The 25,427-nt window shown below is 45.0% G+C and overlaps 1 protein-coding gene across 2 annotated transcripts in view; it reads right to left on the bottom strand.

The window, feature by feature from the left end:
* Positions 1 to 25,427, bottom strand: part of LOC119961821 (collagen alpha-2(V) chain-like) — a 313,195-nt gene that overhangs the window by 70,323 nt on the left and 217,445 nt on the right. For both annotated transcript variants that reach the window (XM_038789187.1, XM_038789188.1), the window contains exons 19-26: positions 17,279 to 17,377; positions 17,149 to 17,193; positions 11,201 to 11,299; positions 8,130 to 8,183; positions 4,413 to 4,520; positions 2,199 to 2,252; positions 1,976 to 2,074; positions 525 to 578 (exon numbers count right to left, since the gene is read on the bottom strand). In XM_038789187.1, coding sequence (XP_038645115.1) covers positions 525 to 578; positions 1,976 to 2,074; positions 2,199 to 2,252; positions 4,413 to 4,520; positions 8,130 to 8,183; positions 11,201 to 11,299; positions 17,149 to 17,193; positions 17,279 to 17,377 — 612 coding nt within the window. The remainder of the gene's footprint in view (positions 1 to 524; positions 579 to 1,975; positions 2,075 to 2,198; positions 2,253 to 4,412; positions 4,521 to 8,129; positions 8,184 to 11,200; positions 11,300 to 17,148; positions 17,194 to 17,278; positions 17,378 to 25,427) is intronic.

Raw genomic sequence — 25,427 nt, 5'->3', positions numbered from 1 at the left:
CCGAAAATGCCATCAATTAAGCAATAGTTGGAATTTTTAATTTTTCAGTTTTTGTTCTATAATTTACCCAATAATGTTGCAATGTAATTTTTGACAACTTAGTTAGCAATTTCAGAATCCCAAGAGGTGAAACATTTTTGGTCATTACGCAGAACGAGAAATAAACTTGACGTCACACAATGCCTCAGTAAGCATTTGGTGAGTTGAGGCTTGCTTCAAAGGGCCTCTCAAAGTTGCTCGGCACCTAATTAATTACTTTTTACAGGACAGCTCATAGTTGCTATGTGTACAAATGCTGAAGCCAAGTTGTACACAACACCCCACAAACAGACAACCTCTGTTGTTTTGGTTCAGGGAAGAATATTGGCCAAGGTACTAGGAAGAACTCTTCCCTCAGGAATTATTACAGGTCAAAATTACTGTCAGTAGTGATTCAAACAAAACAAAACAAAACAAAAATAAACGTGGTGACACTCGATGAATCATCATTCCCTTCTAAATCATAGTCCAATCGGAATGCATACCGTAGCTCCAGGTTTGCCTTCTGCACCCATGACTCCTGGGTTTCCTGTAAGGCCCTGGAATTTTAAAGAAAACTTATTACATCAGTTTATTGGTGAACATTTAATATTAAAATATTCACAGAAATATTGTAACCAGATGCAGCTGGAGCCCATATATATGTGACTAGTTTTCCAATAACAGTCACATGCATTATTACTTCCAGTCAAAAACTAATAATGAAGGATTCCATTAATACAAATATATTTATCACCACTACTCAAATTTCTCTGATTTCAGGGAATGTATTATTGCCAGGAGTTAATGAGACACATTACTTGATAAAATTAACAAGCAGAAGTTGATTTGCAAATTCTCAAACGCTTCTAATTAAAAAAAGACTTGGCGAGACGTTATAGGCATTCATCCACGCTTATGCCTCTGATTTTCTATGCTATTGCTTTGTATTCCTTTCTTTAATCATTTATTGGATACTATCCCAAGCCATGAGAGATTGCTAAATTGAAAACTACTGAGAAGTCTGTGTTGCTGTAATTATCCAGGGCTTTGGTGAGGCCACACCTAGAATATTGTGTGCAGTTTTGGTCTCCTTTTCTGAGGAAGGATGATCTTGCTCTCGAGGGAGTACAGCGAAGGTTTACCAGACTGATTCCAGGGATGGTGGGACTGTCATATGAGGAGAGATTGATTAGGTTAGGATTGTTCTCGCTGGAGTTCAGAAGAATGAGGGGGGATCTCATAGAGACGTATGAATTTGTAACAGGACTAGAGAGGGTAGATGCAGGGAAGATGTTACCAATGATGGGTGTGTCCAGAACCAGGGGTCACAGTCTGAGGATTCAGGGTAAACCACTTCGGACCGAGATCAGGAGACATTTCTTCACCCAAACAGTGGTGAGCCTGTGGAATTCATTATCACAGGAAGTAGTTTATGCTAAAACTTTAAATATATTCAAGAGGCGGCTAGATATAGCACTTGGGGTATCGGGGATCAAATGCTATGGGGAGAAAGGATTAGGCAACTGAGTTCGATGATTAGCCATGATCGTGATAAATGGCAGACCAGGCTCAAAGGGCCAAAAGGCATCCTCTTGTTCCTCTCTTCGATGTATCTATGTATCTATGATTCAGTGTTACAGGACAATTCTTGTCCTGATGTCAATTCACAATAGAAAAATTAGAATTGAACAAAATTATTGCAGCAAATTGTCAAATCAATTCAAAATTTGCATTTCACATTGTGGCAGTTCTTGTTTGGATATTATTTCCATGGTATTTGTTTTCCAATCAATTTTGTAGTCTTCATAATTCCCAACTCTACTTCAGCTTTGATGAACAAAATGCAAGTTAGCGGCCATCTGTTTGATTAAATATACATTTTCCTAGAATTACCTCCAATAAAATTGAAACACTGCCTTACCATTACTATTCAAATCCGAATAAGCATTCTTACCCTTGCGCCTGGGAGACCACGATCACCAAGGCGGCCAGGATCACCGAACGATCCCTTAGGACCTGGAAGCCCTGTTACACCACGCTGCCCTTGAGCACCCTGATGATGTAAAAAGCATATTCTTTATTAGTGCTGACCAGAAGTTTTTTCAACAAGTTTCCAAACTATATATTGGCTTTCCTAAAAACATTAAACTGTTGGAAAAAAATAATAATCTACTTACTTTTGGACCAGGTAGTCCATCTTGTCCTGGGAAACCCCGATTACCTGGAGAACCCTAATTACAAGAATAAAACCTCTGAATTTAAATGGTAAATTACTAACAGCAAACATGTAATTTCACATTCTGTTTTCCCCTCCTATTTTTTCCCAGGCTCAGATCAATAGGCAATGGATGTCCTTTGGTAACATGCCAAGCATCTATGATTCATTGGCAATACCGTGAATACCGCCCAGTCCATCACACGAACCTGCCTCCCATCCATGGACTCCATCCACACCTCCCGCTGCCGGGGGAAAGCGGGCAGCATAATCAAGGATCCCTCCCACCCGGCTAACTCACTTTTCCAACTTCTTCCATCGAGCAGGAGATACAGAAGTCTGAGAACACGCACAAACAGACTCAAAAACAGCTTCTTCCCCACTGTCACCAGGCTCCTAAATGACCCTCTTATTGACTGACCTCATTAACACTACACCCTGTATGCCTCATCCGATGCCAATGCTTATGTAGTTACATTGTATATCTCGTGTTGCCCTATTATGTATTCTCATGTATTTTCTTGTATTTTCTTGAATTTTGTTTAATTCCCTTTTCTTCCATGTACTGAATGATCTGTTGAGCTGCTTGCAGAAAATACTTTTCACTGTACCTCGGTACACGTGACAATAAACAAATCCAATCCAATCCCATCCAAGCGTGGGCAATGTGTGACTTTGAGAATCACGATCAGTCCTATTACTGCTCTCACCAATACCCAGATAAACACTTCTCAGTGCACATTGATGGAAATCAGGAGAAGGAACCCCATCTGATTTTCACTGTTGTTTCACTCAGGGCCACAGTGATTGAATGTAGCCATCACAACAGCGATCCCTCAGAGATAAATACATGAAATACCTTGCTGAAGTCCATTAAACTATCTATTAATTATTGATATGCCAATTAAAGTATCAGATAGCCATAGCTGCCGATGCAAGCAGTCTGGATACAACAGCAAGATGTTTAATGACCTTGCATAAGTTTCAAGGTTAGTGAATGCATTATCAAGAACTGTAATATCACAAATAAACCAGTAGCCTCATTTACTGCTCCATTAACTACCCTCCTTCACTCACCACCCAACATCCTCTATCAAATGCAATCAGGCCTCACTTTCATAGGCCTAGTTAACACGCAATTCAACCTGGGATTCGGGCCAGTTTAATGGCATGGCCAGCTTGAAGTGCATATTTTAAACCAGCATAAAGGAAAGTGGAAACTAAATTTTCACTGGACAAAATCTGGGCTAAAATGTCTGCAATCGTTTGCACTGGATTCGCTGATCTTGAGTGAATGGTGCAGAAAAGAACAGTGCACTCTCACAGAAACCTCAGCCAATGCATTCTCTATCTCCGCTCCCCACGTGGCGTGGGAGAATCATGGGAGGGCCTCCCGACATTTTTACGCCCCCCTGACGTCCCCAGCGATTCTCCCCCCCCCCCCCCCCCCACAACTCGGAAAAATCACCAAGCCCAATTGGCCGAGCGGCCGGCCCTTCACGCCCATTTCACCACGGCAGCAACCACACCTGGTCGCTGCATTCGTGAAACGGGCGCCAGATGTCGGTCTGGGGCATCTAGGGGCCCGATTTGGACGGGAGCACCGCGACTGTGCTCGATCGGTGCCCACCAATCGTCGGGCCAGCGTCCAAAACGGACGCACACTATCCTCTCCGCCCCCCGGCAAGATCAAGCCGCCACATCTTGCCGGGCGGCGGTGGAGAAAGACGGCACCGCGCATGCGCGGGTTCGTGCCATCTGCGCGCTGATGTCATCCGCGCATGCGCGGGTTGGAACCGGCAACCCGCACATGCGCGGATGACATCAGAAAAGCGCCATTTCCGCGTCATTTCCGGCGCGACGAGGTCGCGGCCAGGAACGACGGGGGCCCGCTCCTAGCCCCCCCCCAGTGGGGGTGAATTAGGTGCGGGGAGTGGGCCCCGAGGCCGTCGTGAACCTCGGCCGATTTCACGATGGCCATCCCGATTTTTATCAGGAGCAGAGAATACCGCCCCTTGTCTTTCAATACAATACAATGTTTAGTAATTTAAAAACATGCATCCTAGTTAAATTATGATTATTGAACCTCTCCAATGGGTTTTAACGGATTCTTCGACAGTATTAATATTTTATGGTCACATTTTGGTTCGAAGTGCAATTCCTGCAATGTTCTTACCCTTTCTCCTAATGCACCAGCAACACCAATTGTGCCAGGATCACCACGCTGTCCTCTCTTGCCTTCTTCACCCATTGGGCCAAGAGCTCCCTGTGGGCCAGGTGGACCCTAGATGGATCAAAGAAGAATAGATCAGATGGGTAATATGATTCTGAATTGGTGCACACCACTTCTTTGGGTAATTTCTCAGCAAAGTAGTCATTTACCTATTACGGACATTGTAATGTTTTGAAGTGTTTTCATATCTTAGGCTATTGTGGAAAATGCCTTGAAGACTTGATACTTTTTATGATCAAGTGATTTAAAAAGAGTCATCAAAAAAAATCCCTGACTGGTGAAATGGACAGGCACATGACAAATTAAATTTAATACAGAAAAGCATGAAGTGATGCATTTGAAGGAAAGAATTGTGAGAAGCAGTATTAACAAACTGGTATAATTTTCAACAGGGTGCAGGAACAAAGTGATTTGGGTGCTCCCAGATGCAAATCTTTGAATATGGCAAGAAAAGTTGATATTGTTAAACATATATATGACCTTTCTCCAGAAATCGAGGCAGAGAGCTGAATTTAATGTTGTCAGCAGGTTGAAAAGCCAAGGGCAATCCTGACATGGCCGTTTCTGGGAACTCCGACCCGATTCTGAGGTCACCAGCCAATTGACTGCCTGGCATTGAGACTCCCAACCATTTCAGGGAGAATATCCCTCCCTCGAAGAGCTGTCAGCCAATCAGTGCACCAGCAGATCTACAGCCCCAACTATACCTCTGAGATCAGTGGCCACTGCTGAAATTGCAATGAGCCCAAAGCAGCCGTTCTGGCAGGCCCTGTGAGAACTGGGGTCATTAGTGATGATGAGGAGCGGAGGGGGAGGGGTTGGATGTGTTTCTGTGGGGATGGCCCTCGTCACCACAGGTACCTCCATAGGTAACTGGGTGCCTGATAAGGAACGCACACTTATCCCCAAGCCTGCAAACAGGCCATTAGCTTTTACTGAGCCATCTCCCCATGCAACAGAGCCCCCCACTGCAGCCCCCTCCCCCTCAACACCCCTCCACCCACTGCTGGAAGAATGCTGGCAGCAGCAGGGCAAAGCCCTTGGTCTGGGCACGGAGGCAGCCATCCACCTTTCCCAACTCCAAGATAACTGCATGGGATCGGAAAGGCAATTGGTCCTCCACATCCAGCCTTTCCCTCTTGATTCTACAGCCCTCTCTGCCTCACAACCTGCTCCTGTGATTTCCACTAAATTCTATCAATAAAGTACAAAAGCAAGGAAGTTATTTTAAATGGTTATAAAGCATTAGTTAGACCTTAGCGATAGCATTGTTCTCAACTCTGCACCACATATTTTGGAAAGAATGTCATCCGCTGGTAGGTTCTGCGACAGGAATGGAAAACATTGCAAAAGGTACGATGTCATATTTGACATCAAAGTGAAGGCATGATGCAATTGTCTCCTCCCCCGATCAGTGACAGGTCACGTTTCCCAACGGGAACTTCATTAGAATAAATTTACATATCATTCTCAGGCCCATACGCCTAAATTATCCCCCCACATCAAAAAATCAATTCACAGCAGGTTGGAGGCAGAACAGCGTGAAGCACGACTGATCTCTGAAGACATGCAACCAATGAGCATACCTCCCGGGGAACTCAGGTGAGTGCAGCATTCAGTGGGGGAGAGGACTATTCCAAGGTAGTGCCCAGGCTTTAGAGGCTGGGAAAATCAGAGGTTTCCTGCCAGAGATACGTCGCAGGACCTGGGACTTCTTTTTTCAAAGTGCAGCACTGTGGTGGAGAAAGCACCATTGCAGTTGATGGCTTCAATGTCACTTTTCCTGCCCTACATTGGCCTTTGCCAACATCGGGGAAAATACTAGGCCACGGCTTGGAGTGGCGATTCATCAGCACGATATCCATTATGTAGAGACACCAGAGAAACCAGGATTATGCTTCTTAGATTATAGGAGGGGGGTATCTTTAATACAGGTGTTCACAATTATGAGGTGTTTTGTTCGAGCAGAAAGGAAGAAACTGTTCTCACTCACAGCAGTTGGCAGCCAGAGGACAAAGATGGAAGATTTATTTCTTATATTTGTTGAGTTGACATGATCTGGAATGTATTGGAAGGCAAGGGCAATGGAAGCAGATTCAATAGTAACTATCAAAAAAGAAATACATTTCTACCTTAAAAGGTTGGGGGGGGGGGGGGGGGGGGGGGTAATCCCGCCATGATAAGGATTTAGAACAGAAACCAGGAGAAATGTTGCTTCAGCAGGAGAGCATGATGCAGTGGAATGCAACACCAGAGTTAGTGATGATAATATTCACTCTCCTGGAAATATTATAGCTCGTAATATCCAATTTCCAGTTCAATCAATATCAAAGTTACATGGCAATTAGAGCTACCCCCTCACTTTTCACCATGGATACCTAATGTCTCTCACCATCTAATTTTGTTGTGAACAAAATACAATCCTGACTCCAATTGATCTTGATATGTGTCAGCAATAGTGATGGTAGCCGGTGACTAGTGGGGTGCCTCAGAGGTCTGTACTGGGATCACAACTTTTCACAATATACATTAATGATCTGGAAGAAGGTACTGAAGGCACTGTTGCTAACTTTGCAGATGATACAAAGATCTGTAGAGGGACAGGTAGTATTGAGGAAGCAAGGGGGCTGCAGAAGGACTTGGACAGGCTAGGAGAGTGGACAATGAAATGGCAAATGAAATACAATGTGGAAAAGTGTGAGGTTATGCACTTTGGAAGGAGGAATCTAGGCATAGACTATTTTCCAAATGGGGAAATGCTTCGGAAAGCAGAAGCACAAAGGGACTCGAGAGTCCTTGCTCAGGATTCTCTTCAGGTTAATGTGCAGGTTCAGTTGGCAGTTAAGAAGGCAAATGCAATGTTAGCATTCATGTCAAGAGGGCTAGAATACAAGACCAGGGATGTACTTCTGAAGCTGTATAAGGCTCTGGTCAGACCCCATTTGGAGTATTGTCAGCAGTTTTGGACCCTATATCTAAGGAAGGACGTGCTGGCCTTGGAAAGGGTCCAGAGGAGGTTTACAAGAATGATCCCTGGAATGAAGAACTTGCTGTATGAGGAACGTTTGAGGACTCTGACTGTACTCGTTGGAATTAGAAGGATGAGAGGGGATCTTATTGAAACGTACAAGATACTGCGAGGCCTCGGTAGAGTGGACGTGGAGAAGATGTTTCCACTTGTAGGAAAAGCTAGAACCAGAGGACACAATCTCAGACTAAAGGGACGATCCTTTAAAACAGAGATGAGGAGGAATTTCTTCAACCAGAGGGTGGTGAATCTGTGGAACTCTGCCGCAGAAGGCTGTGAAGGCCAATTCACTAAGTGTCTTTAGGACAGAGATATATAGGTTCTTGATTAATAAGGGGATCAGGGGTTATGGGGAGAAGGCAGGAGAATGAGGATAAGACAATATCAGCCATGATTGAATGGCAGAGCAGACTTGATGGACCGAGTGGCCTAATTCTGCTCCTTCGTTTTATGGTCTTATGGCTAATTGAAAAAAGGGGAAATAAAAGACAATGAATAACAAAAGAATGTAAAACTATTTTTAAATATTTATTTAGTTTTTTAATACCCCTTGCCCCTTTCCAAGAAAACCAATAAACACCATGCTCGTGTTTTACTGTCATTACTCTGTTTAGGAAGATAGTACAACTTACAGGCTCGCCCTTAGATCCACGTTCTCCCTTGTAGCCCAATTGGCCTGGCTCTCCCTGGAAGAAGAAAATAATATTATGACCATCTCAGAAACAATTTATCACTAATTGTTATGAAGACTGCCTCTTCACCGATTGACTTGTTATGTTGATTGTCTATTACTAGAATGAATTACGTACATAATTGTACAAACATATTTATGCTTTGAAAATTCTAAAGAGTTTTAATAAAAGTAAATAGATAAAGTTATTTCCATTGGTTGGTGGGTCAATGAATAAAGAGCATAAATTTCAGAGCATTACCAAAAACAAAGAAGAGAAAGAGCAAGAAGAATTAATTTTAAGAAAAAGTATTTGTTAGTACATGGAAGACTGTCAGGAACAGTCAGCAAAGATTCACCAAATAAACATTTTGAAAGGAATCAAAGAGGGAGAAAAGGTCTCCTTCAATGCTCTCGGATTCTGTAAGAACAAAAATTGGTTCAGCCCCCAAAACATACACGGAATTGCACATTAAGCTTTACCTACTCTTTAGAATACAGACAGCACACAAACTTTGTGCTGACTGCTCAGTAACACGAGGGTCATACAGCCTATCACTATATGCACTGTTTAGGACTTACATACTTCAACAACAGGGGAACAATATTTGTTCGAGGCTAACACCATTTAAAGCTAGCCTGCATTACTTAAAACTAACCTGCATCTCTTAAAGCAGAGATGCATTCTGGTAAATACTGGAACTGGATACAGAAGAGTGCCTGGGCAAGACGAGCTCTGAGAAATAGTGCTATGGGGCATAAAGAGAGCCATAAAGTTCTCCAATGCAGGTCTGGAGACTTGGTGCAGGAGATGGGCAGGATGAGAGAGATCCTCCATCCATAGGGGACCAGGAGGCCCTGCAGACACCCACGGAGAAGTCAGTGAAAGCAGATAGCCATAGCTGCCGATGCAAGCAGTCTGGATACAACAGCAAGATGTTTAATGACCTTGCATAAGTGGTCAAGGTTAGTGAATGCATTATCAAGAACTGTAACATCACAAATAAACCAGTAGCCTCATTTACTGCTCCATTAACTACCCGCCTTCACTCACCACCCAACATCCTCTATCAAATGCAATCAGGCCTCACTTTCATAGGCCTAGTTAACGTGCAATTCAACCTGGGATTCGGGCCAGTTTAATGGCATGGCCAGCTTGAAGTGCATATTTTAACCCAGCATAAAGGAAAGTGGAAACTAAATTTTCACTGGACAAAATCTGGGCTAAAATGTCTGCAATCGTTTGCACTGGATTCGCTGATATTAAGTGAATGGCGCAGAAAAGAACAGTGCACTCTCACAGAAACCTCAACCAATGCATTCTCTATCTGCGGAGAAAACATTCCGATATAATGGGTGTCCCAGGTTTGCAAATTTTAATTCCTGCTGGAAGAAATTGTCATAAATATATGGATTTCACTGTGTCTTGATTGTCAGTTATCAATTTTACTTCACAGAATACAGCTGTCATCACCTCGCCACACTTCTTATCATGAACCATCATCCCTTTTGACACTTAATTAGTCCTGGCATTCACCCTATCACAGACTTTCCTTTTTGGCTCACACCACTCCACTCTTTCTCTTCATCTACGCTTGATTAAAACCTGAAAAGTTATCAAACTATTTATGGGATGTTGGGTGCGCTTTAACGGCCTTGTCGCGTCCGAGTGGTGTCAGGATGAGGCCATTGAATCTCGCGATTTCATAAAATCTCACGAGATCTCACGGTCTGGATCTTGCTCTCACTGGGTGTGATCCAGATCTGCATATTTAAGTAAGCCAAAGGGATTCTCCCAGCACCTGGGACCTAACGGCCGGGCCGGGGAGACCACGTGGGCCGATTGTAACGGCACCTGGGGGGAGGGGGGTGGATTCCAGGCCATTAGAGACCTTTGAGTGCTAGGGGACAGGACAGGGTGGCACCCTGGAACTCCCACTGGCACCTGATCACCTTGGCATTGCCAGCCTCACACTGGTGGTACTGCCAGCCTGGCTGGGGCACTGACAAGGTGCCCGGCTGGCAGTGCCAGGGTGCCCAGGTCGGCATTACCAGTGATCGGGTCGGTGGGGCCTTAATAGGTGAAAGGCGGGGGGGGGGAGTGAGGGGGTGTTCCTGGGTGGCCTCCCTAAGGTTGGGGGGCGGAGGGAGGTGTTAAAACTGGTGGGATTGAAAGGGGGTGGGGGGTAAGTTCAGGAAGCCTTCCTAAATGGCACCCCAATCTGCGAGGAGCCTTTCGCTCGTCAACAGGAAATGACTAAGTGTGCACAACCTGGGCAGAGAGGAACTCCCCAGGCCAGGAAATCGGCAAAGTGCCGTTGAATAGCGAGATGTTACTCGACGCTGCAGCTGCCGAGAAACACCCTGCTAAATGAATCCAAAACCCGACATAATCTTTTTCCAGTTGAACGGTGCTCGTTAACTGTTTCTCTCGACATGGACGCTGTCTGATCTGAGCTTTGGCAGCCTTTTCTGCTTTTACATCACAATTGCAGCATCCACAGTATATTGTTTTTGCAATAATTCCCTGGCTCTGCCCTTTCTTTAAAAATATTTCCAGCTCTGTTGAAAGGTTATCAACCTGGAATGTTAACTTTGTTTCTATCTCCACAGATGAGCTTTCTGACTTGCGAAACATTGCCAGAATTTTCTGCTACTACTTCTTCTTATGGGGAGTTTCGTCAGACCTTGTACACTTCAACCATTTGTTGGCAGAGATGCCAAGGCATGGTGAATCTTCACAAATTGAATGATTTGTTTATTGATATGCAATCATCATGCTGCAAATGTGTTGCTAGTTTATGTCATAATGTCTATTCATGGTGATGTGGCACAGTCCTATTTTTCAAACTTTATTCCATGCAAGAAACGTAGAATATAGGAATTTGTTTGTCCCTTTATACAACATGAATGCATACAGCATTGCCAACTTCTTTTGCATAGTATTTCACTTTGGCATCATTTCATCACCGCATTTGCTTGAGATAAAGTTGTCACATTATATTATACTATTGGAATAATTAAATCTCTTACCCTTTGACCTTTGATCCCAGTAGGTCCAGTGTTCCCCCTTGGGCCAGTAGATCCAAGGGGCCCTGGAAATCCAGCAGCACCACTTGTTCCTGGAGAGCCCTGTGCATGGGAGAAAGTACAGTGAGTACTTCAGCAATGACTCATCTCATTTAGGTAGACTTTTAACATTAGGGCAGTCAAGAGCTGAACAGCCTGTTGCACATTCCAACAGCGAAGAGGCACCATGATTCTTTTGCGCTAATCTCACTTGAATTCCACCAGCAAGGTGTAGACATTCACCAAATCTTTTCTTTGATCATCTGAGGGGGAAGTGATCGGAGGGGAATTTTCCAGTGTAATCTTTCCCTTATTGGCCCTCAGTTATTTTTTTTTCTTGCCTATGGATCAGTTTTGTATGTTCATAGGTTTATAGCTCTTTTACGGTAAGAATAAATATCAATTGAGAAAGGGCTGTCTGCTAGTGAGATGGGAATGCAGCCAACAGTGGCCTGTTCCTTTAAGGTCACAAATCTCACTCGTTATGTAACAGTGATCTAAATGGACACACTCAGAAACTGGGCAGAATTTAGCTTCCAACCAGCCACGGGTCTTTTGGCAGTGGAGGCTGCCAGAGGCAGGATTCCCGTTGGCTGCACCCCTCTTCACCAGGATCCCGTACACCGTCGGGGGAACCAGCATATCCCACCGGCATGAACAGCCAGTAAATTCCGTATTGTTCACTCTTAAAATTTTCTTTGCGATTAACAACTCCTGTAAATCTCCAACTCCTTCCATTTGACAGAATCATAGAATCATCATAGAATTTACAGTGCAGAAGGAGGTCATTCGGCCCATCGATTCTGCATCGGCCCTTGAAAAGAGCACTCTACCTAAGCTCTGTCCCCGTAACCCCATCTAACCTTTATTGGACACTGAGAGCAATCCACTTCACCTGCACATCTATGGACTGTGGGAGGAAACCGGAGCACCTGGAGGAAACACACGCAGACACGGGGAGGACGTGCAGACTCCACACAGACAGTGACCCAAGAAGGGAATCGAACCTGGGACCGTAGAGCTGTGAACCAACTGTGCTATCCACTGTGCTACCGTGCTGTCCTTGGTTGGCTACTTAACTCACTTTTATGCACTTTGTTAAAAAATAAATAAGCGGTCTTAGTGATCGGGTGAGGATATGGTTATAAATTTGTATTGGTATCAAACACAAAGATGCAAACAATCTGGTTCAATCTCAGGCAGTTGCCAGGGAAAGTGATGGAATGCAGGCGAGGGCATAGGTGTGCCACATCGCTGGCATATCATTAATGGGTATGACCTGTCAATTTCCGGGCCCAAGCAATGCTCCACCTCTGCCAGGAGGAATTACCGACAGCGAGGTTGTTCACTTATGGTATTTAAAATCAGGAAACAGGCGTTGAGGATGCTGAGGGAGAGAGAGGGGGTATGAAAAGTGTCCAACATTGCTATAGTGGGCTGTGTGCTGACAGTTGTGCCACTGCCGGTGGACTTCTGGCAGGTTCGGAGGGAGTAGTGGGACTGGACAAGAACGGACCACCATTGCCGCATCCTGCAGGACAGCCATGTGGCTGCACCTCCACTGACTGACCAATATGAACTTATAAATATGAACTGTGAGCCACAGGTCATTTGGGTGCTTTCCCACGCCATCCCCCAAGGTACCCTCTGGCCCTACCCGATGCATCAATGGGATGGACATCCTCCAGTGCTATCTTCTTGGCTGGGATGAGGGTATGGGGGAAGTGGAGTGCCTATATGCAGCTTTGCTTGTCAGGCTCTCGAATGCCAATCCTGACCCTGGTGAATCACACGCCAGTGTTCGTTGGTATGGCACTAATTCTATGTGGTGCTTGTACTAGCCCATTAGGATGTCTGGAATTGCTCCAGGACCAGCGTGCTTTCGGGGCTGTAGAACTCACGCGATTCAGTCTCTGAAACGGAGAAGCCTCCCCATTGTTTTTGATATTGCCAATATTTAATTGGATGAAATTCCTGCCCATCCAGTCCCGATTGCTGGAAAAGCATTCTGACAATTTAGAGCTGGTGAAGGGGTTGAGTGAGGTGGTGGTGAGCTAGAGTTGGGTGCCATCAGCAAAAATGTGGAAATTAGTGCTGTATATTCAGATGGTGTCACATAGAAGCAGTGTACGGCAAGGCACAAGAGTATATTTGAAGGACAGGGAACAGTACCTGAGGAGAGAGAACCATTGACAATGTCAGTTCACACAACAGCAGGAAGGAAATTTGGCTGAAGAGTAGCTTTGTGGGAATAGGGTCGAGTGAGCAGGAGATTCCTCTCATAGACACATTACAGATAGGAGGGAAATGAGAAAAAGATGCAAGTTCTGAAGTCAAGCAAGGGGAGAGTGCTCAGAGGATAAGTGGAAGAGTCTTGTTGACAAGTGGGAGTGAGGGAAACGGCAGTAATCACATTGAAATTTCACAAACTCCTCTTGTTTGTTGTTGGAAGTGAGGGTGGAAGAGGAGAGGGGAATCTAACGGCACAGTTAGAATGGCAAGATTGCCTGCAAGAGGGAGGACGGCATTTATATTGAAGTCCCCAAGAGTCCTGTGCGGAGGTCTGTGTTCACTTCACTAGAATTCTGATTCATAATCATAAGCATATTTTGGAATCAACAATCCAAATTTCAGATGGCTCAAGTACTGGATTGTTTTCAAAATTTTGTCTTTAGGACTCTGGGAGTCCTTCACATCAGGTTTGAATCCAAATCATTCCAGAGCAATATGTGTGCTGAGCAGACAGCAAGGTTATAATTTGCATATGAATGTTTTGCTTAAAATGAGTAGAATTCTCCTCATGGGAATTTGAAAATGATTTCCTTGAACAGGGTGTCCTAGCATTATCCGTGCTGAAATATTTTGATAAGGTCGCGGTCTACAAAGATTAGAAGCAAAGGCAGAAGGGGAAATTGAAAAAAAATCATATTGGTGACTTGAATCTTTAACTTGAAGCCAATTGTAAAAATATGCATCAATAGATAGGAAAGTTAAAGTTGTGCTTCACAATTTAGACGTCTCTATCGATTCATACAATTACTTGTATTTGGATCATCTTCAGCCAGAAAAGCTGAGTGGATGATTCATCTTGTCCTCGGCCTAAGGATACCAGAATCACAGATCCCATTCTTCAGCCAATACGATTCAGTCCGTATGACATCAGAAATGGCTGAAGGCACTGGATACTGCATAGGCTATAGGCCCTGACAATATCCCAGCAATAGTACTAAAGACTGTGTTCCAAAACTAGCCGCTTCCCTAGCCAAACTGTTTCAGTACAAAATGCTGATTTTCTAGCGGCGCCCACATCCCATGAAAGAATAAAAAAACATTTGGGAGTGCAGTAATTGCTGTGCCAACTAACATGGCAGCCATCCAAGCTCAGTAATGACCCACATTAACAAACTGAACACTAGAAACAAACTTTTCACTAATGAAAATGCGATAGGGGCTTTTCACAGTAACTTAATTGAAGCCTACTCATGACAATAAGCGATTATTATTATTATCAGTAGAAACTTTAAAACAATTATCCTGCAAGGTACATTTTACTAATGTAGCGGTGACCTACAATATTGGCCAGGATTAAAGCAATATCAAACTCTGATTCACACATTCCCAATCTATTTCCAAGAAAGTTGCTTTGTTAATAGCATATATGCCTCCTGAAAATGGTAGCAGGACAAGATTCAGTCTTGTCAAAGGATTGATGCATAGCAAACTCTATTTCTTTAATGGACAATCAGCATTGTGGAAGGATGGGCACAAGTGATCAAAGGAGGTGCAATGTGCATAGAGTTGGAAGCTCTATAGAATTCCAAGCTCTGGATTTGGAACAAAGGAGATAAAAACATATATCCTCCCTCGAAAATTTAAGGTGGAGCAAAGATCATGGAGGACTCGACCACAGGTATATACAGAATAGGGGGCACCTGGCTTTTGTTGGAGACAGACTACATTTGCTTGGCAAATATTCAATTTTCACGCAGCAAAAAATATATTTTTAACTGACCTTTTTTTCTTCCTTTATTTTGTGTCTTTAGGACTTAGGAGCAGGAATGGGCCGTTCAACCCTTTGACTAAAATAATGCTTAAAACTTAAATTTAAATTAAATTAAAATAATTTAACAAATTTAAAGGTAAATTAAAAATGAAAGCATTTCTGATTAAAATAATGGTAAGATTGCACATTGAGAACCTAATAATAATAAAGTCACCATAGTTGCAGATGACCATAGGTTGCCGTGAGGGGGAAAGCTGACTGGGAGTGATTTAACCTGAGGATCACCACACCTCAGGTGAGGGGCAAGGTTGGCCATCAAGAATAACCTCAGCCAGTAGGGGAATTGAACTCATACTGTTGGCCACACTCTGCATCACCCACCAGCCAACTAAGCTAATCCAGTCCCCAGTTTAAGATAAAGATAAACTTGTCAATGGCTGATGTTTTAATGTCTTTTGCAATTGTGTTGTGAAATCTTTGTGATATTTCCAGTGGGTTATATTTTGACTTGATTGGCGAGTCTGCATGGCCTGATATCAAGCAGATCAGCATATGGTCTGACTTAATTACAAGTTACTGCGAGGTCTGGATAGGGTGGATGTGGAGAGGATATTTCCACTTGTAGGAAAAACTAGAACCAGAGGACACAATCTCAGACTAAAGAGACGATCCTTTAAAACTCAGATGAAGAGGAATTTCTTCAGGCAGAGGGTGGTGAATCTGTGGAACTCTTTGCTGCAGATGGCTGTAGAGGCCAAATCACTGAGTGTCTTTAAGACAGAGGTAGATAGGTTTTTGATCAATAAGGGGATCAGGGGTTATTGGGAGAAAGCAGGAGAATGGGGATGAGAAAAATATCAGCCATGATTGAATGGCGGAGCAGACTCGATGGGCCGAGTGACCTAATTCTGCTCCTATGTCTTCTGGTTTTATGGTGTCACTGCCTGGGGCAGCTGATTCCATTGATTGAAGTGGAAGGCAATCACATTTTCTCCATTTATCTGAAAGGAGAAAGGGAGCACCCACATAAATATGACTTGCCATACTTTTGTTGGAACTGGTAAAGACCTTGTCCCCTTAGCAGTAGCTTGGTACTGGATTCGACGATTACAGGTTAACAAGCTCTTTAAGCATATCTCGGTAACAGTGTGGTGTCCTTAACTACGTTAATCTCCCCATCCTAAATTAACACGGGACCTTAAGCGTTTTTCCCAAAAGGATAGGCAATCCTGTATTAAAAGTAGAATTAGATAGTTGGACAGTTCACCTCAAAACACAAATAGGTTTAAAATGCAGTTAGGCAGCTTTGAGTTTGTCATCTATGATGGGAAACATTTCTAATGAGTGGAATTGCAGAGCATTACAGCAGTGGATGGAGTCCACTCCCCCCCACCCCCTCCCCCAACCCAGCTTATTTTGCGGTGGCAGAGGCACCCCACTGGTAGCAGGATCTTCTGGTCCTGGTGATGTCAGTGACTTTTTCCGTGGCTCACACCATCTGCCACTGAGGAACCTGCCATTGACGGGACCAGAAAATCACATCAGCGAGAAAGGCTGGAAAATTTCAGCCAGTGTTTCCAACACATTGCTTGTTTGGTTTTGTGAACAATGGAGGAAAAAGAGGAAATACCTATGTAATGTATGAGAAAAAACATCGTTCAGGAGAAAAGCAACAATATAGAAAAGAAATACAGATGAACAAATCAACCAAATGCGAGAAGGGAAATACAGAACTAAAAATATATGACATTAAAGTGACAGAAAAATAAATAAAATAGGGGAAAGAAATTGGTACTTAATGTACTTAATTTATTTAATCCAACTATTGATAAGTTTCTTCAATTCTCCCTGGACTAAACTGGGCTTCTTAACTAAAAATGGCAAATGAGAATAATTTAAGAAATCTTACCAATGGGCCTTTAGCACCAAGTGTCCCATCTATACCAGTTGGTCCCTACAGATAGAAACAGGAGATTAAATATGGCAGGATGTTCACAGTAAATCAAGTTCTTGAGCATGAGTCTGTTTTTCGGACTTACAATATTGCCCATAGGTCCTGATGTACCCTGGCGACCAGATATCCCACGTTGTCCCTGGGGTCCTTGAGGCCCACGAACACCTGTAGCTCCAGGTCCACCCTAAGAACAAATGAAGAAAAAGGAATAGAAATGGAGTATGGTCATGAGTCTCGTGCAATTGTTACAATGACTCGGGTAACGAAATAGTTAAAGACATGAAGAGATGAATTGATATTATTTCAGTATTGTGCCTCTTAGTCAATTTTAAATCCCGAGAACTCTTACGGATTTACAGTCAGTGGTTTACCAATATGCAATAATAGGCCGACCAATAAATAAACTGGGAACTGTATATGTAGTTAGGAATTGTACCTCAGAGTATACTTGGTAGGTTGGAGCTTTGTCAGATTAGCCCTCTGAGGCACCATTAATTACGACGCGAGAGCGAGGTCGGTAATCAAAAGGCTTTAATCTACAGAGAACAGGACAGCATTCGAGAGAAGTGTGCTCGCCACATGGAGCCTTATCCTATGTACCGTTTCCTGGGGGCGTAGCCAGAGGCGGAGTCCCCCAGGGTTCCAAGCTCTTAAAGGGGCAAGGTATTAAAGGTCAGGTACCATTTACGGCAGTTATTAATACCGTTCTTCACACCCTGCTAATTGCCCTCCTGGTAACTTTGACATGTAAGAGTCAGGTTAAGTGGCAAAGGTCCATCTAGGCATTGCTTTGAGATTCTACACTTCAATGAGCACCCCTGCTAAAACCAGCAGGACTGAGGAGGTGCTCCATGGCTGGAATGGGATCTTGTGCAACTGGAAGGCACTGAGCACTCAATAGAACAGTGGCCTGCATAATGCAATTGGCGATTAAGGGTTCCAAAAGTGATCGTGGTCCTGCTTTCGGGTGGTAAACCCAAGCCAATAAAAGCCAAAGGATACTTTGTTTGGCCCAGTTAGAACACCATCGCTCCTCCTGGCCAACAAGGAGACCTTAAAATAATGTTAAAAATTGAACTGACCAAAACCTCTTCTGGACCAGATCATGCTTCCAGCCAAATTCCATTTCCAGGCTGAGTATCTCTGTCAGATAAAATCCCATCAGAACCTGACTTGAATCTGGCCACTAATATTTAAATATTGATGAGGCCTCCATCTGCCTGTTGAGTGGTATCCATGCTGCTGGAAACTCCGTGGTTAAAATGCAAACACAACAGGGAGCAGCCAACCATCACAGTACTTACCCCTCCAGCCACTCCTGCTGGTTAGGCAGGGTTAAAATCAAGGCTGTTTGGTGCTTGAACCACAGGATAGCTCTTTTGTGCATCTTACTGTGATACTGCAAAGAATATTTCACCAAAACAGTTTTCTTTAATATATGTTCAAATAGACTTGAACTCTTCCCCTATAAACCCATTTGCGATAAAAAAAAGTATGGATGCAATTATATCGCAGTTCCATGTAAAATGACTTTGTTGTGAACAGTCAAGAAAGGAGCAGCATAACTTTGGTCAGAGCCCAGTCCAACCTTGGGCAGCATTAAAGCCAAGCAATAGGAGACAAGAGCCTCTAGGACAGGCCAACCCATAATTGGAAAAGGTTTAAAAAGTCCCAGGGGGCTAGTTGAACCCATTGTCCACAGTTTTCTAATATTTTCAAGAATTATGTTAACAGAAGCAGATGCTGAGCGTGCACGTGCATGCGACAAACTCCCCGGATAGGAAAAGCACAATTCAAACTCTACTAATTAACATAAGAAAAAAAGAGTCCCGTTTTGGGCGCAAATAGCAGAGGTTTCTTGACGCCTGCGCCGTCGAGAACAACCCCTCTATCTAACGCGACTCTGCTGGGTGTGTTTTGCCTTGACAAGGAACGCTCTGTTGAAGCCACACTTACCTCATTTCGTCAGTGCAGAAAGAATATTCGTGGCTTGGGACGCCATTCTTAAATGCTGCCCCCTATGTTTTATGGTCTTAGAACTTAAATTCCAAAACATAATCACGAGTTTACACCTATTCTCTCAGTATCCTCAGTCAAAATGAATAAGAATGTATATACTCCTGGACTCATGAAAGGCGTAAACAACCTTGTTAACTAATTCAACCTGGTACTTGCCACCTCCAATGTGATCACGTCTAGAATGCTTTAGTTACTTTTTCCCCATTGTCTGACTGCCAAAACTAATGATACAAATCATTGCAGCATTGAATGTTAATGGTCTTATAGCTGATTCCATGGAATCTATACTTTACCATTATAAAATATGTTACCTTAAAAAAAGATGTTATAAGTCATTGAAATATAACAAATGAAGGCACTTGAATAAGGTAAATTTATATAAATGTATATAAACTCTTATCAAGTTGTGTCAACTATGCTTCACACTTTGTAACTTAATCAAGACGAAAGGTAAGCGAGTCTGGAGTGGTGAATGATTGAAAATTAAATACATTTATTAATACAATCCTCAATTAAATGGTGCATTAAAATAGTTCTTGTAATTGAAACTTTTTCAGACTAGCTAAGGAATTTCTATGATTCAGCCCACACAAAAAAATAAAGTTTCTCCACCTACTCTTTGGCATTTTTAAGTACATTTTGCATTGGATCAAAAGTGTATTTTTTCGAACAAATATCTCTCCAATATTTTCTCTGTCCTTCATTCTCTGAAAGCACTGTCTCATTGTTGGGTATAGTTCCACAGACAATGACCCTCCATGCCGAGGAGGGCTAAATCTGAAGCAAATAGCTTGAATAACTTTCTCAGTCAATGCTGACCCTACCCAGTAAAATCAATTAATTCAGCATAGACAAGGGATCAAATAGGTAACTCTCCTCATCTGTTTTTCTCAGTGACATAGAATAATGTACTTATTCACAGTACCCTTAAGATTCCTGAACACTTTCTCTAATGTAATAAATTTGGAATATTTCAATTTTCATCTTGGAGATCAGCATCAAAGACCAGTCACTCTGATCGTCGACTGCAATAATGTCTGTTTCACTACATTTATTCCTGAATCAACTGCAAGCCTGCAATTACTCTTTAAATCATTGCTGTGTACAATATCACAAGATTTCTACTGTTCACAGGAGCAACTGAATGAGAATTCTCAAAATAAGTGGGCAGGTATGAAGTGATGTCAGCTATAAATAATGTTTTACATTGGCCGGATTCTCCATCCTGCCAGCTCCATTTTCCGGCACAGCACAACCCCGCTGGAAGCAGGAGTCACCATTCCCGCAGCTGGCTAATAGGGTTCCCCATTGTGGCCACCCTTATGCCATCGGGAAACCCACAGGCATGGGTGCACTGCCAGCAAAGCAGGATCTCGCCAATGAAGAATCATGCGGCATATTTTTTGATATAAAGCATACTGATTGGGCCTCGACTCCAGTTCCTGCCTGTGAATGTGATGGTTGTGGGTTCAAGACTCACTTTAGAAAGCCATGATAAGAAGAGATAAGGGGCAAATTTAACAGAAAATTTTCCAAGTGTCATTTTGAGCACAATTGTTGGGTGCTTCTCGATGGATTCATTGACGAGATTGCGGCCCAAATTTAACAGCACTTAGTGCCGGAAATGATCCCTCATCAGCACTCTTACCACTATTGGCTGTCTCGTCGTCTGATTCGCCAGACTCGCGCCTCAGCGTCTTACCACTACCAAGAGCAAGCTGCTTCTAAACGCTCCCCCAGCACTCATTCCCAGTCAACACACAGGCATGGCAACACACAAACCTACCCCTCACTTTGGGATGTCTACCTGGCCAGGCTACAGGATGCTGTGGATACGAGATGGGACATCCTGTTCCCCCGAGGGGGTCGGAGGACCAGCAGCAGGGTCACCAATGTCAGCTGGGAGGCAGTGACAGTGGCTGTCAGTTCAGACAGCATGACCAGGAGGACCGCCATACAATGTTGGAAGAAGACCAATGAGCTCCACCGAGCCACAGGGGTAAGTTAGCACCTCTTTCTTGGCATCAGTTCCACCTGCCATCCCTCAAATTCCCAAACGCCCATCCCCAAGTCCATTGACCCCATATCTGATCTTCGCATTTGTTCCTCAGAGCCCTCTGGCACCCACTAGCACAACCCCTTCATGGTCAGCTGTGGTGCCCATGCACTCCATCTGCTATAGACCCCCTTGAGCCATCAAGCGTGCGGCTCACAATGCCTTATCTTTGTCCCTGCATGAGAAGATAGCCCATAATAAGCTGGAAAAAGCCAAGACAGGGGTGGGATGCCAGAGATCCAAGTCCTCACCCCTTACAAAAACAGGCCCTGGAAGTCGCAGGGTTGACCAAGGAAGTGCTGTCCCAGACAGCAAGGTTGGCCTACGCCACAGAGGTGAGAATCCACTGCCCTTCACCCAGGTGACCTGTCTCAAATGAGTTGTTCATGTCAGACAAAATGATCTTTCCCGTTCACTGACCACATGTCTATGAATCTCCATCCGGAGACGTTCCCCGCCGCCACCCAAGAGACAACCTCGGAGAAGAGCTCCAAGGAGACCACCATCTAGGCTTCACAGCTATCACCTGCACCCTCCATCAACCCAGATATGCAACATTGGTAGGTGGCATTAGTAGACAGGTTTCTGGGTAACAATCTGGTGAGCACCATACAGTTGCTGATGCACATCAGGTGGGGGGCAGGAACATCAAAAGGAGTCAGCAGTCAAAAGTTCTGCTGGATCCCAGGACTCAACTGAGTCCCAGTCAGATGCCGAGCCTCTGGACAAGGTTATCCCTGAACTAATGCAGATGACAGGACAAAGCCTTGAGATTCAGGAGGGGATGTTAGCAACGTGCCAGCGTGTACATAGCCAATTGGAGGAGTCCCAAAGGCTACGGGCACTGGAGATGATGTCAGCAATGCATGGCACTGAGGTTAACACTGCTAGGGTGGTGACTGCAATGGAAAACCTGGAGCATGACGTTAGCATCTTGAGTGGTGCTGCCCAAGACACGGCTCAGACTGTGATGACCATGGCTGAGAGCCTCAACATCATGTCCCAGTCAATGAGGGACATGTCCCAAAAGCAGGATGGCACGGAGAAGCTAGTGACACCAGTGAGTTGGCCGGGGTCTCCAGGCTCCCATACACTCCATCTGCTATAGACCCCCTTGAGCCATCAAGTGTGCAGCTCACAATGCCTTCCCTTTGTCCCTGCATGAGAAGATAGCCCATAATAATCTGGAAAAAGCCAAGACAGGGGTGGGATGCCAGAGAGTGTCTGCCAAGGACATCAAAGGCTACAGGGCGTGAAAAGCCGCAGGTTGCCTCTACCTCTGATGTGGAACTTGGGGACTGGATGTAGCAGTGGACCACGAAAGATCAAGAAGAGAGAGGATCACTGAGTGGGCACTATATGTAGCTAGGGGGAATTAAAATGTTAACTGTTCACCATTAAAACATGTTACGCCTGATACATGTGAATGAAATGAAAAGCACTTATCGTCACAAGCAGGCTTCAAATGAAGTTACTGCGAAAAGCCCCTAGTCGCCACATTCCGGAGCCTATTCGGGGAGGCTGATACGGGAATTGAACCGTGCTGCTCGCCTGCCTTGGTCTGCTTTAAAAGCCAGCGATTTAGCGCACAGTGCTAAATCAGCCCCATGTGAAGCCTCTGTCACATAAATCGTCATAGGTGCCCTGCCTGCACCCACTTTCCCTGTTGGCCTCTGCTCCGTTTACCACCTGACCCCCGCTCCCCCGGGCACAGTGGTCCAAGATCAAATGGCCCCAATGCAGACGCCGTTCAGAGAATGGGTGTGAGTGCACTGTCAGCAGAAAGACAGGAGTCAGACTGTGGCATAAACTGAGGAGCACCAGAGCTAACCTCACAGCGATTGATCATCACCCTCCTGCCCTGTATTTTGACCCGCTGACAATGCCGACACAGGTGAAATGAAAAATGAAATGAAAATCGCTTATTGTCACTAGTAGGCTTCAATGAAGTTACTGTGAAAAGCCCCTAGTCGCCACATTCCGGTGCCTGTCCGGGGAGGCTGGTACGGGAATCGAACCGTGCTGCTGGCCTGCTTGTCTGCTTTAAAAGCCAGCGATTTAGCTGAGCGAGCTAAACCAGCCCCTAGTGAGCTAAACCAGCCCCTAAAAACAGCATAGGGGGCATCTGGATTTGAACCAGAGTCCATCACCCTGGAGTGATGTTACACAGACCTTTTGAGGGTGGAACAGTGTATTTGGGGAGAGAGGAGGGAGAGTGTGGGATTTGTGGGGAAGGAGGATTGGGGTGTGCAGGAATGGGGAAAGGAGGGATTGGAGGAAGGAGGGATTTGGGGAGTGGAGGGATTGGGGGAATGAGGAATTGGGGTTGGAGAGATTGCAGAGGAGTGGAAGGATTGGTGGGATGTAGGGATTGGGGAAGTAGTTAGGGATTGGGAGGAAGGAGCGACTGGGGGTGGGGCGGAGGATGTGAGCTGAAGGGCAAAGCCTTGTCCTATGAGAATTAGGTGAGGATGATGGCCTCCCTGGCTGTCCAAGCATGCCAGACCCTTGCCACTGCCTAGCTTCCGGCTTCTCCTACGAGTCCTTCCTAGGCTTGTTCTCCATCCTCTCCTGGTCCGCCTCCTCTTCAGACGAGGCCATATGTACCTCCGCCCCTTCGATCATGTCGCCCCACTGCTGTGCCAGGTTGTGGAGGGAACAGCAGACCACCACAAAGTGGGAGAACCTCTGGGGCGTGTACTGCATCAGAACCCGCAGTCTGGTGCACCGCTCAAAGTCAGCGCCCGTGCTGGCCGCATGGGCCTCGTTATATCCCGTCTCCACCTTGGTCTCCAGCCTCCGCAGTGGCGCCATCAGCCAAGACTTCAGTCTTATCCCCAAGAGCCAACCATCTTCTTGCAGTTGTTCATGCTGGGAATCTCAGAGTGTCCCAGGATGTAGCTGTCAAGCACACTCCCTGGGAAGCATGAACATACATGCATGATTCGGAGGTGGTGGTTGCACACAAATTGAACATTCAGGGAGTGGCACCCCTTCCTGTTAACAAAGGGCACTTCATGATGCCACAGTGGACACAATGCGCACCATCCATGACCCTGGACCTGGGGCATCCCGGCAATGATGTAAACTCCTGTAGCCAGGGCATCTTGATGGGCTTGGTTCAGCTGAAAGCCCTGGCATACAGGGCACTCGTGGCCTCACGGATCAGTAGCTTGGGAAATGCCTCGCAAATCCCTGCTCGAGCCCTGGAATGAACAGGTTGCATAGTGGTTCATGACTGTGGTGACTTTCATCTTCACCGAGGGCGGGTGTCCTCTTCCACCACATTGTGCCATATTGCCGCACTGTCACTTTGTTGAGATGGATTCTCCTGCGGCACATGTCTGTCATCTCCTCGAAAGACCAACGACAGTTGTACTTCTTCGGCAGTCGCTGGTGTCTGTCTCTGGGCTCCTCCTCAGCCTGATGGGTGACCTGGTCCTCAGTGGCCTCCTGTACTTGGAATGCCACCTCCAGATTGTGTCAACGCTGCTGCCTTCCCCAGCATCTGGTCGCCTGGATTGCCACCAGATTGACGAGGGCAACATCTGCTGGACTGACATAACCAGCCATATTATGATATCTGGAAGGAATTGGAGAAGGAGAGAGACCAACAATCAGTTAGGGCATCCACCCCGGGACCCTCAAATCCCTCAAGCCTCCCTCCCCCCCCCCCCCCCTTACATGATCAGCCTCTCTCCGCTGAGCCAGTTGTGCTGGAAAACTCGCTCTGCACACACACCTCCAGCCACAGCAGGAGCTCCTGGACCCCAGATCCCTGCCGGCAACATTAGGGAGATCGTGCTCAGGTGTCTTCCCCAATCCACATACCCTATGGTCGTGAGGATATCCCCAATGCTGTAGACCAGCTCTCGAGTGTTTGATTGTTGGTTGCTGCCTCCATGATAATGATGCTTCTAGAGTTCAGACACACTGTTTCGGCTTCAAAGTTTGATTGAAATATGATGCAATAATCATCGTCTGAGATATTGCACATGTGCTCAAGAAGCTAGTTGAGAATATTGTATTGGCCAAAACAGTCAACAGTAACAAAGATTTGAAAATTATCAACACAACATTCCACATAACACACTAACCAGTAAACAACAACCATATTGGTATCAATACAAAGCTATGTCAGCTCATTTTCACACAGAAA

Source organism: Scyliorhinus canicula, chromosome 2, assembly GCF_902713615.1.
Source record: "Scyliorhinus canicula chromosome 2, sScyCan1.1, whole genome shotgun sequence".
Taxonomy (NCBI): Eukaryota; Metazoa; Chordata; class Chondrichthyes; order Carcharhiniformes; family Scyliorhinidae; genus Scyliorhinus; species Scyliorhinus canicula.
This window is presented reverse-complemented; position numbering and strand designations above follow the sequence as displayed.